Source organism: Schistocerca piceifrons, chromosome 9 (genome assembly GCF_021461385.2).
Source record: "Schistocerca piceifrons isolate TAMUIC-IGC-003096 chromosome 9, iqSchPice1.1, whole genome shotgun sequence".
NCBI lineage: Eukaryota > Metazoa > Arthropoda > Insecta > Orthoptera > Acrididae > Schistocerca > Schistocerca piceifrons.
The window spans coordinates 83,982,226-83,998,556 of record NC_060146.1 but is presented as its reverse complement, the minus strand read 5'-3'; the positions used below and the strand labels follow the sequence as shown (position 1 = coordinate 83,998,556).

Below are 16,331 nucleotides of genomic sequence, written 5' to 3'. Positions count from 1 at the left end.
CTGGGAAGGTGGGTGCAGGTAAGAACACGTCACACATAGAGTTGGAAAGTGCCTAAAAGGGAAGGTTGTGATCTGTCCGAGTGGCCAGGAATGGACTAGTACTTTCTGGCGACACTGTCGCGGAATATGTCGTATTGGCCAGAAAGTTCTCTAAGGGAGTTAGTTACCTGTTTAAAGTTTCACGCATTTAATCGAGACACTCAGGTCAGAGCTTTTGAAGTCCTTCTACAGGTTAACAGAGTCTCAGTATGGAGGAGTTTCGGTGGAACACATATGGTAGCATGTATACCATTTCCAGGAGGAACAAGAGCACGAAGTATTACAGGTGAGCATATTGGCCACCAGTTGTGATTTGTTTCTAGCAGGCTTCTGGGTACTGTGTTCCTGGGTAAGACTCGAGAGAGTACAGGCTGGGGACATCCTAATGCAACCATTATCAGTCGATTGGTTGACCGGTATTGGTCAGGGTAACAATTAGTGTATAAGTGTATGATAAGGGTATATCATAATAGCAAAGTGTAAGCAGAAGTCCTGTATATTGAATGTGGGAGATCGTCCTCTAAACGTAAATTATTAGTGTGGTGTCACCGCCAGACACCACACTTGCTAGGTGGTAGCCTTTAAATCGGCCACGGTCCGTTAGTATACGTCGGACCTGCGTGTCGCCACTATCAGTGATTGCAGACCGAGCGCCACCACAAGACAGGTCTAGTCTAGAGAGACTCCCTAGCACTAGACTCAGTTGCACAGCCGACTTTGCTAGCGATGGTCACTGTCTACATACGCTCTCATTTGCAGAGACGACAGTTTAGCATAGCCTTCAGCTACGTCATTTGCTACGACCTAGCAAGGCGCCATATTCAGTTACTAAAATTACTATCTTCAAGAATGTATTCTGAACAGATAATATTGTGAATCATGTACCCTCAAGAGCGACGTTCATCATTAAGCATCAAACTAATTACGTCCGCTTTCTGAATTCTAATTCCTTGTCATGTTCCAGACCTCACGTCAGTATAGTACTTCCCTCCTCACGCCAGCCTGCGTGAGCTAAAACGCGTGCATTTCGGCCTCCACTCGTAACACGGTGTTGGCTCTTCTGCTAACACAAAAATTAGAGATAAGGTAGATGAGTGGAAGCCCGGTGTTACAGACTCAGGATGGGCTTCTAGGAAGGGAGGAAGTATGTTGCGCTACGAGTAATAAAGGTGTGGATTTGGGGAATTCTTGTAAATTTCGGGCAGGTATGGGTACAAGGTAAGTAGTTAAGGGACCGATTGTCGCCTACGACGCAGGCATGGTCAAATCATACAATGAAAGCTTTCACGACCGGATGGTACTGTTGTTGATAATTCTTCCGGGATATATGGCCGTGATCCATGGAATATTTCTATTCCTGACGTTTCGTCCAATACTGCGTTGGACATCCTGTTGAGACCAGCTATACCTCTGAGGATGTCCAACGTAGTATTGGTCGAAACGTTAGGAATAGAAGTATCCCATGGACCACGGCCATATAACCCAGAAGAATTATCAACAACAGGCATGGTCAAACTTGTTAACTAAGCAAACGAGTCTACTACGCAGGTTTACGACACCACTGGCACCCTAGAAGGCACAGTCCAGTGGGCACTATATACAAGCATAGCATCAGGGCAGCTCAGGGCACTGATGTGCTGTGAAGAACCCGTATGCAGCAGCTACGACAGTACTTAGTGACATGGTGTGGGGGCTGAAGTGGGCTGAGGAAAACTGACGTTGCAATTATTAAAGAACATTCCATTTGTCCACTCCAGAGGAACTACGTCAGAGGCGTAAGGAAAAGAAGTGCAAATAAGCAAGCCTGGAAGTTCAAACGGGCAGTCGTGTTGCAATAAGTCGAGAAATGGAGAGAATGACGATTTTTTAAGTTGCAGGCCAACCACGACGACCTTCTGGTGATGGAAACTGGCGACCAACCGGCCCGCTGAAACCACCTCCAACCTCTTCTGCCAGGTCGCGCCATAGCTGTGGAGGGACAGGCCACACCGTGGAGCTATACAGGCGCGAAGAGCGAGAGGGCTTCTAGCCGCTCTGTGGGTGACATCGGCCGGCAGACTACAAGCCCCCATCCACAGGGGCGGGGCTAGGGCACGAACTCACGACCTCCAAGCAACAGGGCTGCACTGGACAGACGGCCGTAGCTGGGAAGGCTCACTACAAAGATGGTGATCGACTGTTTCCCTTTGGCGCTCTACATGGGGTCTGTGAGTTACACCTTAAGGAGCAGCCAAGCGTGTCCCAGGCTACTGGGGCAGCTAACACGCTCGGCGGTCACTTAGCCGTAGCATGGGCTGCCGGACACTGACGCAGCAGATTCTGGCATTGGCATTGGCGCTGACCCACACACGCACGCCGTGCAGAGCCATCAATACCGTCAGTGGAAGGCTGCTGTGTATCTTCAATGCAACAGAATCCAATGTCAACCTTGCTGGTGTTTTTCTGCATACTGCAGTGCGAGTCACCCCTCTATCCCAAGCCATGTCTCTCGGTCGTTCTGACAAACTGCAGCCCCTGAGTTTCTGGGGTTGTAACTCATTACATCTACATACATACTCCGCAATCGACCATACGATGCGTGGTGGAGGGTACCTCGTACCGCAACAAGCATCTTCTCTCCCTGTTCCACTCCCAAACAGAACTAAGGAAAAATGACTGCCTATATGCCTCTGTACGAGCTCTAATCTCTCTTATCTTTGTGGTCTTTCCGCGAAATGTAAGTTGGCGGCAGTAAAATTGTACTGCAGTCAGCCTCAAATGCAGGTTCTCTAAACTTCCTCAGTAGCGAGTCACGAAAAGAACGCCTACTTTCCTCCAGAGACTCCCACCCGAGTTCCTGAAACATTTCCGTAACACTCGCGTGATGATCAAACCTACCAGTACCAAATCTAGCAGCCGACCTCTGAATTGCTTCTATGTCCTCCCTCAATCCGACCTGATAGGGATCCCAAACGCTCGAGCAGGTCGTATTAGTGTTTTATAAGCGGTATCCTTTACAGATAAACCACATCTTCCCAAAATTCTATCAATGAACCCAAGACTACTATCCGCCTTCCCCACAACTGCCATAACATGCTTGTCCCACTTCATATCGCTCTGCAATGTTACGCCCAAATATTTAATCGACGTGACTGTGTCAAGCACTACACTACTAATGGAGTATTCAAACATTACAGGATTCTTTTTCTTATCCATCTGCATTAATTTACATTTATCTATATTTAGAGTTGGCTACCATTCTTTACACCAATCACAAATTCTGTCCAAGTCATCTTGTATCCTCCTACAGTCACTCAACGACGACACCTATCCGTACACCACAGCATCATCAGCAAACTGCCGCACATTGCTATCCACCCTATCCAAAAGATCATTTCTGTAGATAGAAAACAACAGTGGACCTACCACACTTCCATGGGGCACTCCAGATGATACCCTCACCTCCGATGAACACTCACCATCGAGGACAACGTACTGGGTTCTATTACGTAAGAAGTCTTCGAGCCATTCACATATTTGGGAACCAATCCCATATGCTCGCACCCTAGTTAGGAATCTGCAGTGGGGCACCGAGTCAAACGCTTTCTGGAAGTCAAGGAATATGCATCTGTCTGATACCCTTCATCCATATTTCGCAAGATATCATGTGAAAAGAGGGCGAATTGCGTTTCGCAGGAGCGATGCTTTCTAAAGCCGTGCTGATGCATGGATAGCAACTTCTCCGTCTCAAAGAAATTCATTATATTCGGACGGAGAATATGTTCGAGAATCCTGCAACAAACCGATGTTAAGGACATTGGTCTGTAATTTTGAGGATCCGTCCTTCTACCCTTGTTATATAGAGGCGTCACCTGCGCCTTTTTCTAGTCGCTCGGGACTTTACGTTGGGCAAGAGATTCGCGATAAATGCAAGCTAAGTAAGGAGCCAGTGCAGTAGAGTACTCTCTGTAAAACCGAATTGGAATCGCATCAGGACCTGGCGATTTATTTATTTTCAACCCATTCACCTGCTTCAGAATCCAAGGGACACTGTGTCTTCCATACGGGAATCTGTACGATACTGAAACGGCGGTATGTTTGTACGATCCTCCTGCGTGAAAGATTTTTCAAATGATAAATTCAAAATTTCAGCTTTCGTTTTGCTGTCGTCCGTTGCCAGGCCAGACCGATCAGTGAGTGACTGGATGGAAGCCTTCGACCCGCTTACCGATTTTACGTAAGACAAGAATTTCCTTGGGTTTTCAGCATGATCTTTTGCTAAGGTATGACGGTGGTAGTGGTTGTATGCTTCGCGCATCGCTCTTTTTACAGCAGCACTAATCTCTACTAACTTTTGTCTGTCTTCATTCTCCCGATCTTTCTTGTACCGCGAGTGCAACTGTCTTTGCTTCCTGATCATTCTCCGAATTGCGCTTTAAACCACGGTGGGTCTTTTCCGTCCGTAACCCACTTTTCGGCACATACTTCCCCAATGCGTGATTTACAATGTGTTTAAAATCTGCCCATAGTTCTTCCACGTCCATCGTACCGGAAGTAAATGAAGTCGATTCATTTACTAAGTGGGATGCTAACAACTGCTTATCTGCTCTTTCTAGTAAGAATACTCTCCTAGCCTTCTTGTCCGACTTTTTAACTTTCGTAACCATAGTCGTAATGACAACATCATGATCACTAATTCCTGTCTCAACACTGACACCATCAGTGAGGTCTGGTCTGTTCGTGGCTACCAGATATAAAATATTTCCATTACGCGTTGGCTGTCGATTTAGCTGCTCAAGACAGTTTTCGGATAATGTGTTCAAAAGTAATTCACACGACGGCTTGTCTGTACCACCTGTAATGAATCTATAGACATCCCAGTCTACACTAGGTAGATTGAAGTCACCTCCGATTAATATAGTATGATCCGGGAACTTCTGCAATACAGAGTGTAGACTCTCTTTGAATGATTGTAGAACAGTCACGGCGGAACCTGGTGGCCGGTGATAACACCCAACAATTTATTTCTCCTAGCCCTGTTAAACGTGTCCAGATAAATTCACAATCACACTCTACTTCCATCTCAGTAGACACAATATTTTTGTCAAGTACAATGAAGACACCACCTCCTACGGCGTCTAGTCTGTCTTTCCGATACACGTTCCAACCCTTACTAAATATTTCAGAACTTCCTATCTCATGGTTCAGCCAGTGCTAATATCTTGATAGCTGAAGTGTCTTTACACTGAGCGCGTCCTGATTTCCCTGCCTGCACGTCGACTGATGGGTGTTCATCAGGACACCTCGCACTTCTGCCTAGCCTAAAAAAAATCCATGTGCACGCGACAAGCACTCAGCTACCCGAGTGGCTGCTTCCTTTGTGTCGTGCACCCCTGACCTGTCTAGGGGCGTCCTACAATTCCCCAACCAATAGCGCAAGTCTAGAAATCTGCAGCCAAGACAGTCACAGAGTCGACGAAGCCTCTGGTTGAGACCCTCCACTCGGCTCCAAACCAAAGGACCCCGATCCACTGCGTGAACGATGCTGCTTGCCCCTCGTGTGCGAGGCCAGCGGTCTTCACCAAATCCGCCAGCCGCGCGTACGAACTGTGGATCGCCTCAGAACCCAAGATACGGGCATCATTGGTGCCGACGTGAGGAACTACTTGCAGACAATTACACCCCGTATGCTCTATAGCCGCAGGCAAGGCCACCTCCACATCTTGGATGAGGCCCCCCGGCAGACAAACCGAGTGCACGTTGGAATTCTCTTGTTTACCTCGGAATGTCGGAAGATATTGCTCCTATTCAACTGTAAAACTGTTTTTATATTTCGACAAATGCTATGGAGGTAACTTGATTTTTATAAAGTCTTGCTTCCATTATCAGCCGCTACATGAGATCTGTCCCTCTGGTGCCTTTCCGGCTGCCAAACTGATCGTTATCTGACACCTCCTTTTTTACTGTGTATTTTTCTCGACAACTGGGATGCACGATTCGACAATAATTCTCACATTTGTTTGGCCCTTTAATACTCCAGATTGTGTGACTGATATATCTCCGATTGGCTTATTGTATGTCTCATTTCTCAGAGAGTATACACACCAACCTACAATAGTCAGTTTGTTGCCACATCTCCAACCGTATTAGAAACTCCGAAGAAATTTTATCTAGACCTTCTACCATAACACTTTAGGCAGCAGTAACCTTCAGGAAAGTTGGTTTTGAAGCTGTCAGTATGTTTCACATCTCTCCTGTTGTAGGAAGCTGCTCGATAATGTGCTGGTTGATACCAGACGTTTCCCAAGTCAAGGAACGGCACTGAATGTCAAACTTGTGGTGCATCCGAGTGTAGAGGGACTGCTTCCAAATGCCGTCATTGTGGCACTAAGTTGTAAACTTTAAAAAACGCTACAATTATATACACGAAAGTGACAACATAAATCGCAGTTTACGGGTCAAAACCGCTTTTTATAATCAGTTTTGAAGGATATAATTTTTTGAACCAAGAACGAATCTTTTATATTCAGTAAACAATGACCCACAGCTTTTTCAGACAACATTTTCATTCATAAGAGTTAGAATTTGGTGATAGAGTCAAAATTTCTTTTCTGTGTACTATTATGTTCTAGAGGGTCTCTGCCATGTTCTATGGGCTTACATTAGTGGCACGTGATAGCGTGTATTCCCTGTCGGTAAATGCTCTTGTCTTGTGCTCATACACATGTTTCCACTGCGTGACTTACACTCTCACCATCTTGAAAATGTATCACTTGTAGAGAATTCCTAAGTGGCCGAAAGAAGCGGAAGTCCCACGTCAAAAATTATTTGCGCATGTGTTCGCAGGTTATGACACTTGGGTATGGGCGTGCACTATGTGTTGGAGTAAGATTTCCTTTGGGTTTCTGTAAGACCTAAAACGTCGTAAACGATCTTGAGTTTTTAGTGTCTCAACACAGACCTTTGAATTAATCACAGTAACGAAAAGAGGGGGGGGAAGGATTAAATACTTTAATGCAGTCACATAACACACATTTTAAAACTTTGAAGAAAATATTTATTCTTTTCCATGAATTACTCCAACGGATCTTCAACTGATTTAGTTTTTATAAGTTAAACTTAGTCCAAAAACGGGACTCCAGTTGACGTAACAGTAGGTGCGAGTTTTCACAAGGAAGGCCATACTCTATATTTTCAGGTCTGGTCGCTACTTAGACATAAGTATCTACGTCGTGTTAGTAAAAGTCAACAACAGTTAAGAAAATCTGCAGTTTTTTGTAGTACTAGTAGTGGTAGTAGTAGTCATAGTAGATTATGCCATTGAAAATACTGAAGTTCATAGCGTTATTCGATACGTTTAATAAGCACAACAGATACACATAACTGAGACATTAGTCACCAATAATATGTTCCCCCTGTCTATTTACTACAGGTAGTGGAATAAAACTGGAATGAGTGAATTTGTTAGTGCAGATTGCCTACATCAGGGATGAGCATACATTCAGGAGCAAACCCATTGTCCTCTTTTGCTTGGCAGGTCCTTAACCCATTTTTGTGGTAAGTGGATTATGACCCCTGAGATTGGCAGAGTAGCCAGAGAATACTAGAGTAGCCAGAGAGTCCCACAGGTCACAAGAGAGCATCGCAGAGTGCACCAGAGACTAAAACACTAAGAAGAATCGCTTCTCGGCTTTTGGCAAGATCAATGTGTAGTTATATTTATTAGAGTGTAAAAATCTTAGATAAAAAAATAATTACCCACCCACCTCCCCAGGAGTCGTAACTCCCGCATCCTAAGGTAAACTAAAATTTATGTACAGCAGTATAAACATGTTTCTGTATATTCATTTACAGTGAAGTATGGCTGTCTGTACAATGCTGTTGCTTCGTGAACAGTGAGTGATGCAGTGGCCCCAGTACAGAGCTGCAGGCGGTAGTCGTTATAGATAAGAGCTGCGTGCTACGTCACTGCTGATAAGACCACAGCCAGCCAATGAGCGCGCAGCGGAAGGGCATCACCGCAACCGGAAACGCTTTTTAGCGGTGGATCGCGCTCTGTTAAAACTAGAGCGCTATCCACCGAGTCCTGGCGGCAGCCAGGCGAAGCTCCTTCAAGGTCACCCGCCTTGCGAAGCTGACGCGTGTAAATGAAGACAGCCAGCCCCCTACTCTCCACCTTCCCTCCCTCTTCACCCCCCCCCCCCCCCAATCCCTCTGCTAATTCCCCTCATTAATACAAGTACTCATTTCTATTACATTAATTGAATAATTAATTAAATCGATCAATTAAATAACCTGCCCACTCTGGGAAATCCCCCAGCTCTTCCTCTCATCTCCCCCAGCTGGAAATTTGAGGCAAGAAGATTCAGTTGATTGGCTATTTGGTGGGAAATTGACAGCAATATATGGAAAATTATTTAAACAATTTCTGGTAGACAACGCAGTTTGTGGAATATTGCTTATTTAAACAATTTGTTAGATACAAGACAGTGTTTGAGATACGCTTTATTTACTTTTTTAAAGAATTTGGTGGGTAATCGACTGCAGTAAATGGAATATTGTTAAAAAAGTTTCTGGTAGACAGTGCAATATGTGGAATACTGTTCATTTAAACCATTTATTGGATACAAGGTAATGTCTGGGACATGGTTTGCTTATTTATCAAAGAATTTGTCAGGAAACTGAATGCAGTATATGGAATACTGTTTATTTCAACAGTTTATAGCTGGCAAGGTAGTACGGAATTGTGGAGCTTTTTTTATTCCGATCGCACAAGGATCGCTGTGAACATAACATACCAGATATAATTGCACAGCTAAAGATCTTTCATTCACGACGCACATGCCCGTCTGCTGTCCTCCGGCCCGCACAGGGCACTGGATCACACCACTGCAGCAGACCCCAGACCGCGCTAATCCCTTGAAAAAAAGCTTCAGGTGGTGGCAAGCCTCAGCTATTGATGCCTGGGAAACCACCCCTGCTGTCTCTCAAGTGGCCACATCCCATCATGTGCCACTGCCGGGTCTGCACGCTCCATCAGTCGCGGTCGGACCGAACTACAAATAAAGCACTGCTTAACTATTAAACGCCCAGCTGTGCATTTCTTGGAAATATTTCCTCACTGTATTAAATTGATTGGAAATTAATTAAATTGATGCCCTTTGTGTGAGACAGTTTTTGCATGGATCCTATTGGTGGACACTAGGTTTGGAATATTTGTTGGGATTCGATCTGCACCAACTTGGTTTAGAAACCCTACTAGATTTTTTCCTTTGCCTCCTAATGGTGCTTACTGGGACAGTTAGGTCATCTGGTAGGAAGAAACTGAAAAATTGAAATATCAGCTAAGTTACATGCTACGTCCTTAAACAATGTGTGGGAGGGGCTGGACAAATGTGTGCTCGCGATGAAACTAACAGAAACAATAAATTGATCGATCGGAAATTTGATGTTGTGATTGGATGTTTACAGCACTGTATAACCGCTAAGTTTGTTCTATCAGCTACACTAGAACTAGGAAAGAGGAGGAGGATGAGGAGACGGGGGATCAAGGTTCTACTGTGTGATAGGATTGAGACAACAACAAGAAATACCGCTGCAAGACGAAGTGCACTGTGATGTATTGAGAAGCACTAAACACGAGACACTTTAACCAAGATCCAGTCCATAGTAGACGTTGTCTTGGCTAGATGTCGGAGATCGCTGAAACATTCGTACACTTAAACCAAGATCCAGTCCATAGTAGACGTTGTCTTGGCTAGATGTCGGAGATCGCTGAAACATTCGTACATCCCACACCCCATGTCCTGGTGTCCACTCGCAGTGCCCAGGTCATGGGATTGTGCAGCATCAGTTACTGAAGCGCACACATAGGTATGCCCGAATGATTCACCCTGGGCCAAAGACAGCATAAAGGGAGGATTGGAGCGGTAGGAATTCGTATGTTATCAATACGTCCAGCGCCAACACTTATCAGTGATCGATATTGAGTCGCTCAATTTTCCATTGAGAATGCGTGCGACACATGCAGTCGCTGAGACAGCCCAACGCATCATGAGTATTATTAGTTGGCTATTCAGCTTACCAGAGAGCTGAATTAGAAGAATATGTTTGAAGTACTCCAATATCTGCACTTAGCACTCCATTTTGTAGCATCCACAGCTCCGCCCACTACCTCCAAATGACTATATTCAAAATAAAATAGCAATAGAGAACTAAAACTAAAAAATGACAGTCGATAAATAAACCCATAGTAACCGGAATACCAACATGAAAACAGAAATGCTATGAACCTATACACCAACCTAACATGTTGGTTTTGTTAAGACAGTACTATGAGATATTTTCATAGTCTGGACCCTACTTATACAGCAGTAAACGTTTAAAAAGTATGTTGTTAATAAAATTGCAAAACAGTTATCGAATTTTGTGTTTTTTTAGGTTTTGTGGTTGATGCTTTAGGAACAAATGCACGTGAATGACATCAACACTATCCCAAAACATTGCCATGATTTTTGTCAGCAGAGGGAACTGTGTTGATTTTGTCTTCTTTCATGAATGCAGGTGGTGCCAGTTCAGCGAGTGCAATTGGTTTCTAGCTCATTGTGATGCACTGAAGTTGCATCATCTGTAATGATCTGTGACAGAAAGGCCTCTCTTTTCCCCTCAGACTGCTCCAATAATTCAGATGAAGAGGCTTTTTTGTCTTGTGGATTCTTGTGAAGGAGAACTGCGAATATACAAGAGTCTCAGTCACTGGGCACACACTTATACTATGCTCACTGATAGCCGTAGTGCCTGTTGTCGAGTTGCCATGCGCCAGTCTGCACGAATAATGGCATCTGACTGGTTCGCCATACAGCACACGTTCTAAGATCAAATTTGAAGCACGTGAACTAACATTCTCTAAATATTACGTTGCTGATGCGTAAAGTCGTAGTGTTTTTGTTTTGTATGTTGGTATTCCGGTTGCTATGGGTTCATTTACGGAATGTAATTTTTTATTTGTGGTTCACTCTTGCTGTTTGAGTTTACATATTGCCACTTTGTCATTTGGAGTTAGTTAGTGGGGCTGTGGACGCTATAAAATGGAGTGCCACGTGGAGAAATTGGAACATTTGCCACATATTCTTCTGCTCGAATTCAGTGGCTGGATGACAGAAGCGGAAGCAGCCAGAAACACTTACGCTGCATAGGGGATAATGCCATAGGGCACAGCAGGAAAACGGTTTTCTCGTTTTTAGCCGATATTAGTGACCTCCCACATTCAGGAAAACCTTCCGGGTTTGATGAAGATTGCTTAAACGTATTAGTCCACAATGATCCACTTCTGTCTACTCGGGAACTGGCAGATATGATGAACTGTGATCATTCCACTATTTTGCAGCATTTGCTTAGAGAGTGGGAGATTCAAAACTCGAGTGTGTGGGTACTGCATGTTTTATGCCAAAATTACACAAAACAGTGGGTGGACATATGTGCATCTGTGCTTGCTCGTCATCAATTGTCTCGTGAACACAACCGACCACTCCTGTCCTGTGTCGTTACTGGAGACGGGAAATGATGTCTTTATGTTTACACATAGAAGAGGCATGAATAACGGAGCCCAAACAAAGCAGCAACTCCCCTATACGAAGACCCGTGTACATCCACAAAAGATGAATTATTCATCTGGTGGAACATCGACGGTGTGGTGGAGTATGAGTTCCTCCCCTCTGCGGTGTAACCATCGCTGTTGACATTTATTGTCAACGACTGAGACGTCTTGCAGACGCAATCGGAGAACAACGACCAGGAAGCCTGCGTGAAATGGCGCCCCCCCCCCCCCCAACCCGCCCTTCCATCGCCACCCCATTGTGCTGAACTGACATTGCAGATATGTAAACGGCTATAGAAAAATCTACATCTACATCCATACTCCGCAAGCCGCCTGACGGTGTGTTGCGGAGGGTACCTTGAGTACCTCTATCGGTTCTCCCTTCTATTCCAGTCTCGTATTGTTTGGGGAAAGAAGGATTCTCTGTATGCCTCTGTGTGGACTCTAATGTCTCTGATTTTATCCTCATGGTCTCTTCGCGAGATATACGTAGGAGGGAGCAATATATTGCTTGACTCCTTGGTGAAGGTATGTTCTCGAAACTTCAACAAAAGCCCGTACCGAGGTACTGAGCGTCTCTCCTGCAGAGTCTTCCACTGGAGTTTATCTGTCATCTCAGTAACGCTTTCGCGATTACTAAATGATCCTGTAACGAAGCGCGCTGCTCTCCGTTGGATCTTCTCTATCTCTTCTATCAACCCTATCTGGTACGGATCCCACACTGCTCAGCAGTATTCAAGCAGTGGGCGAACAAGCGTGCTGTAACCTACTTCCTTTGTTTTCGGATTGCATTTTCTTAGGATTCTTCCAATGAATCTCAGTCTGACAGCTGCTTTACCGACGATCAACTTCATATGATCATTCCATTTTAAATCAGTCCTAATGCGTACTCCCAGATAATTTATGGAATTAACTGCTTCCAGTTGCTGACCTGCTATATTGTAGCTAAATGATAAGGGATCTTTCTTCCTATGTATTCGCAGCACATTACACTTGTCTACATTGAGATTCAATTGCCATTCCCTGCACCATTCGTCTATTCGCTGCAGATCCTCCTGCATTTCAGTACAATTTTCCATTGTTACAACCTGTCGATATACCACTGCATCATCCGCAAAAAGCCTCAGTGAACTTCCGATGTTATCCAAAGGTCATTTATGTATATTGTGAATAGCAACGGTCCTACGACACTCCCCTGTGGCACACCTGAAATCACTCTTACTTCGGAAGACTTCTCTCCAGTGAGAATGACATGCTGCGTTCTGTTATCTAGGAACTCTTCAATTCAATCACACAATTGGTCTGATAGTCCATATGCTCTTACTTTGTTCATTAAACGACTGTGGGGAACTGTATTTATTGAACAACACTCGTACAACAGCTAGCAAATAAACCTGCTCGTCCGAGAATCATGCGATGGAGTACGAACGTAGCAGAATCTTGGCACAGGCGCATTTGTTGGTCTAACGGTGCACGGGTTTACAGTGTCGGAGATCCTTGCCGAGAACGCCACAGGCACAGTGGCGTAATGTATCCCAACTAGTCAGCGGTCGCGGAGCTCTCCTCGTCCGAGAATGATGCGGTGGAGTATGAACGTAGCAGTCTCTTGGCACAGGCGTCCAAGTACTTGGACAGAGGCCATAGAAATTCGGACGAGGGACGATCTCATGAACCGATTGCGCCTATATTTTTAGGAAGACTTGGGAACCAACACTGAATTTAATTAAGAAGGCTTTCGGCAAACAAAACGATCTGGTGCCCAGGGCGGACAGGGAACTTACATCAACGCTAGCACCACCGCCAACGCTAGCGCCTCCGCGACCTCCGACGAGCGGCTGCGGGCTCGGACCGCGGACGGAGCAGCCCGCGGCGGCAGGGGGTACCGGTCGTCCGCGCACCCTGAGGAGCTCAGGTCTCCAGCTCACCTGACGACGGCGATGTGTTTGAGCGCCGATGTGCTGTGCCCGTAGAACACTATGAACTGGCTGTATACCCGTTCCTCTGTTCCTGTGTGTGGGTACTTTTAGGCTAATAGTGTGGTTTGTATTTTCCACACTCTCCAACATTTCTTGATGTGGGCGTACAGAATAAACAGAACATACACGCTAATCTAATTGACATGCCTTACAGGTTATGAATCTGCTAATAGGCGGCACAGAGACAGTGTCCGTGACCGTCAGCTATGTACTGACACTGTTGGCCCTCCACCCTGAGTGGCAGGATGCAGCCCACCAGGAGCTGAAGGACGTCTTCGGCGAGGGTGACGACTACCTGCGGGCCCCCAGCCTTGCTGACCTAGGCAGACTCAGGGTGCTGGAGAGCATCATCAAGGTGAGCCACTGTCTACTGGCTGCTCTTGTGTTTGTAAGGCATGCTACTTTTCCATATGTCGACCAACATAGTAGGACCCCATATTCCGTACATGTATGAATGTATGTATGTTATATGTTAACTGGGGACCTAGAAACGATGGAGAGTCTCCGTCCCCGCCGCAGCCGCAGTGGTCCACAACCCCACGACGACTACCGCAGTCCACTTCACCCCTCCACCGCCCCACACCCACAACTCGACAACAGGCACTGTGGCTATCAATGAGCATAGTATAAGTGTGTGCCCAGTGACTGAGACTCTGGTATATTCGCAGTTCTCCTTCACAAGAATCCACAAGACAAAAAACACTGTTCATCTGAATTATTGGAGCAGTCTGAGGGGAAAGGAGAGGCCTTTCTGTCACAGATCATTACAGATGATGAAAATGGTTCAAATGGCTCTGAGCACTATGCGACTTAACTTCTGAGGTCATCAGTCGCCTAGAACTTAGAACTAATTAAACCTAAAAAGGACATCACACACATACATGCCCGAGGCAGGATTCGAACCTGCTACCGTAGCGATCGCTCGGCTCCAGACTGTAGCGCCTAGAACCGCACGGCCACTCTGGCCGGCACAGATGATGAAACTTCAGTGCAACACAATGAGCTAGAAACTAATTGCAATCACTGATCTGGCACCACCAGCCTTCACGAAAGAAGACATAATGAACCCAGCTCCCTCGCGGAGCTCTGCTCGTCCGAGAATCATACGATGGAGTACGAACATAGCAGAATCTTGGCACAGGCGTCCAAGTACTGGGACAAAGGCGATAGAAATTCCGGCGAGGGACGATCTCATGAACCGAGATTGCGCCTATATTTTTAGGAAGACTTGGAAGACTTGGGAACCAACTGTGTGGTTCGGCCCCCAGTGGACCCCCCCAGGGAACGTTCCATACCAGACGAGTGTAGCCCCTATGTTTGCGTGGTAGAGTAATGGTGGTGTACGCGTACGTGGAGAACTTGTTTGCGCAGCGATCGCCGACATAGTGTAACTGAGCCTGAATAAGGCGAACCAGCCCGCATTCGCTGAGGCAGATGGATAACCGCCTAAAATCATTCACAGACTGGCCTTTTCATCGGACCGAGACACAAATCCGCTGGGCGGATTCGTGCCGGGGGCTAGGCGCTCCTTCCCGCCCGGAAAGCCATGCGTTAGACTGCACGGCCAACCAGGACGGTTGAAAAACCAGCCAGTACACTTTAGAAATAATGTGTGTTTCAGTCAACAACAGCAATTTTTCGTATTGCCAACTGGCAACCAGTTTCCATAAAATGTGTCATCTTTGGACCATGCCCTGGCATACAGTCAGACCTCTCGCTTCCAAAGTAGAGGCGTCAAATACTGCTATACACTAACGTGACACTTGTACACATACACATGGTGGTAGTATCACGTACATATGATGAAAATTAACAGGCTTTGAACACAGAATGGTAGTTGGAGTTAGATACACTGAACATTCCATTTCGGCATACGTTAGGGAATTCATTAATCCGAGATTCATCGTGTAAAGAGTGTCCAGAGAAAACCAAATTCCACGCATTACCTCTCACCACAGAAAAAACAGTGCCCAACAGCTTTCACTTAACGACCGATAGCAGCGACGTTTGCATAGAGTCGCCAGTGCTAACAGACAAGTAACGCTGTTCGAAATAACCACAAAAATCAATGTGAGACTTACGATGAATGTATCCTCTGCGACAGACTGGCGAAACGTGGCGCTAATGGGCTATGACAGCAGACGACCGACGCAAATGCCTTTACTGATAACGTGTCATTGCCTGTAGTGCCTCCCCTGGGCTCATATTATTATCAGTTGGATGCAAGACTACAGGAAAACAGTGGCCTTGTTTGATGAGTCCCGAATTCAATGCAAGCGACGGTGGTGCCCAACAGTACTGTGACTATAGCGCCGACTAGTGGTGAAAACTTGATCTGTGGCCTGGAGTCCCCATAGATATAGTACTCCTTATGTTGCAATTTTCAGTTCATCGAACTACAAGATTGGCTTCGGATCTCAATCACTTTTGTGTGCAAATAAAAGTTATCGTAACTCAAATTTTTTGAATAAACACTATGATTCATTCAACTTTAATAAAATATATCTTTTCTGTTAAAAGTCCTTAAAATGTTGCCTAGAAGTAACGTCAATTGTGACTCTAGGTTTCGGTGCACTGTTATATATTACTAGTATGCTCTAACGTGGGAGCATTACAGAACAGCTACTGTTTGCAGCACATATAAACGATTTTTGTAAATACTGTTGCAAGCCCCATGACGTTGTGGATGATGGTGCTCTATATAGAGAAGTCGCTATGCTAGAAAACTGTAGCGGACAGCA

The 16,331-nt window shown here is 45.5% G+C and overlaps 1 protein-coding gene across 3 annotated transcripts in view; it reads left to right on the top strand.

Annotated features, from left to right (window-relative positions):
* The window catches only part of LOC124717270 (cytochrome P450 4C1-like), a 207,587-nt gene that overhangs the window by 171,258 nt on the left and 19,998 nt on the right, over window positions 1-16,331 (top strand). For 2 of the 3 annotated variants that reach the window (XM_047244083.1, XM_047244081.1), the window contains one exon: window positions 13,745-13,945. The exons of the other annotated variant lie outside the window; for it this stretch is intronic. In XM_047244083.1, coding sequence (XP_047100039.1) covers window positions 13,745-13,945 — 201 coding nt within the window. The remainder of the gene's footprint in view (window positions 1-13,744; window positions 13,946-16,331) is intronic. 3 annotated transcript variants of the gene reach the window in all.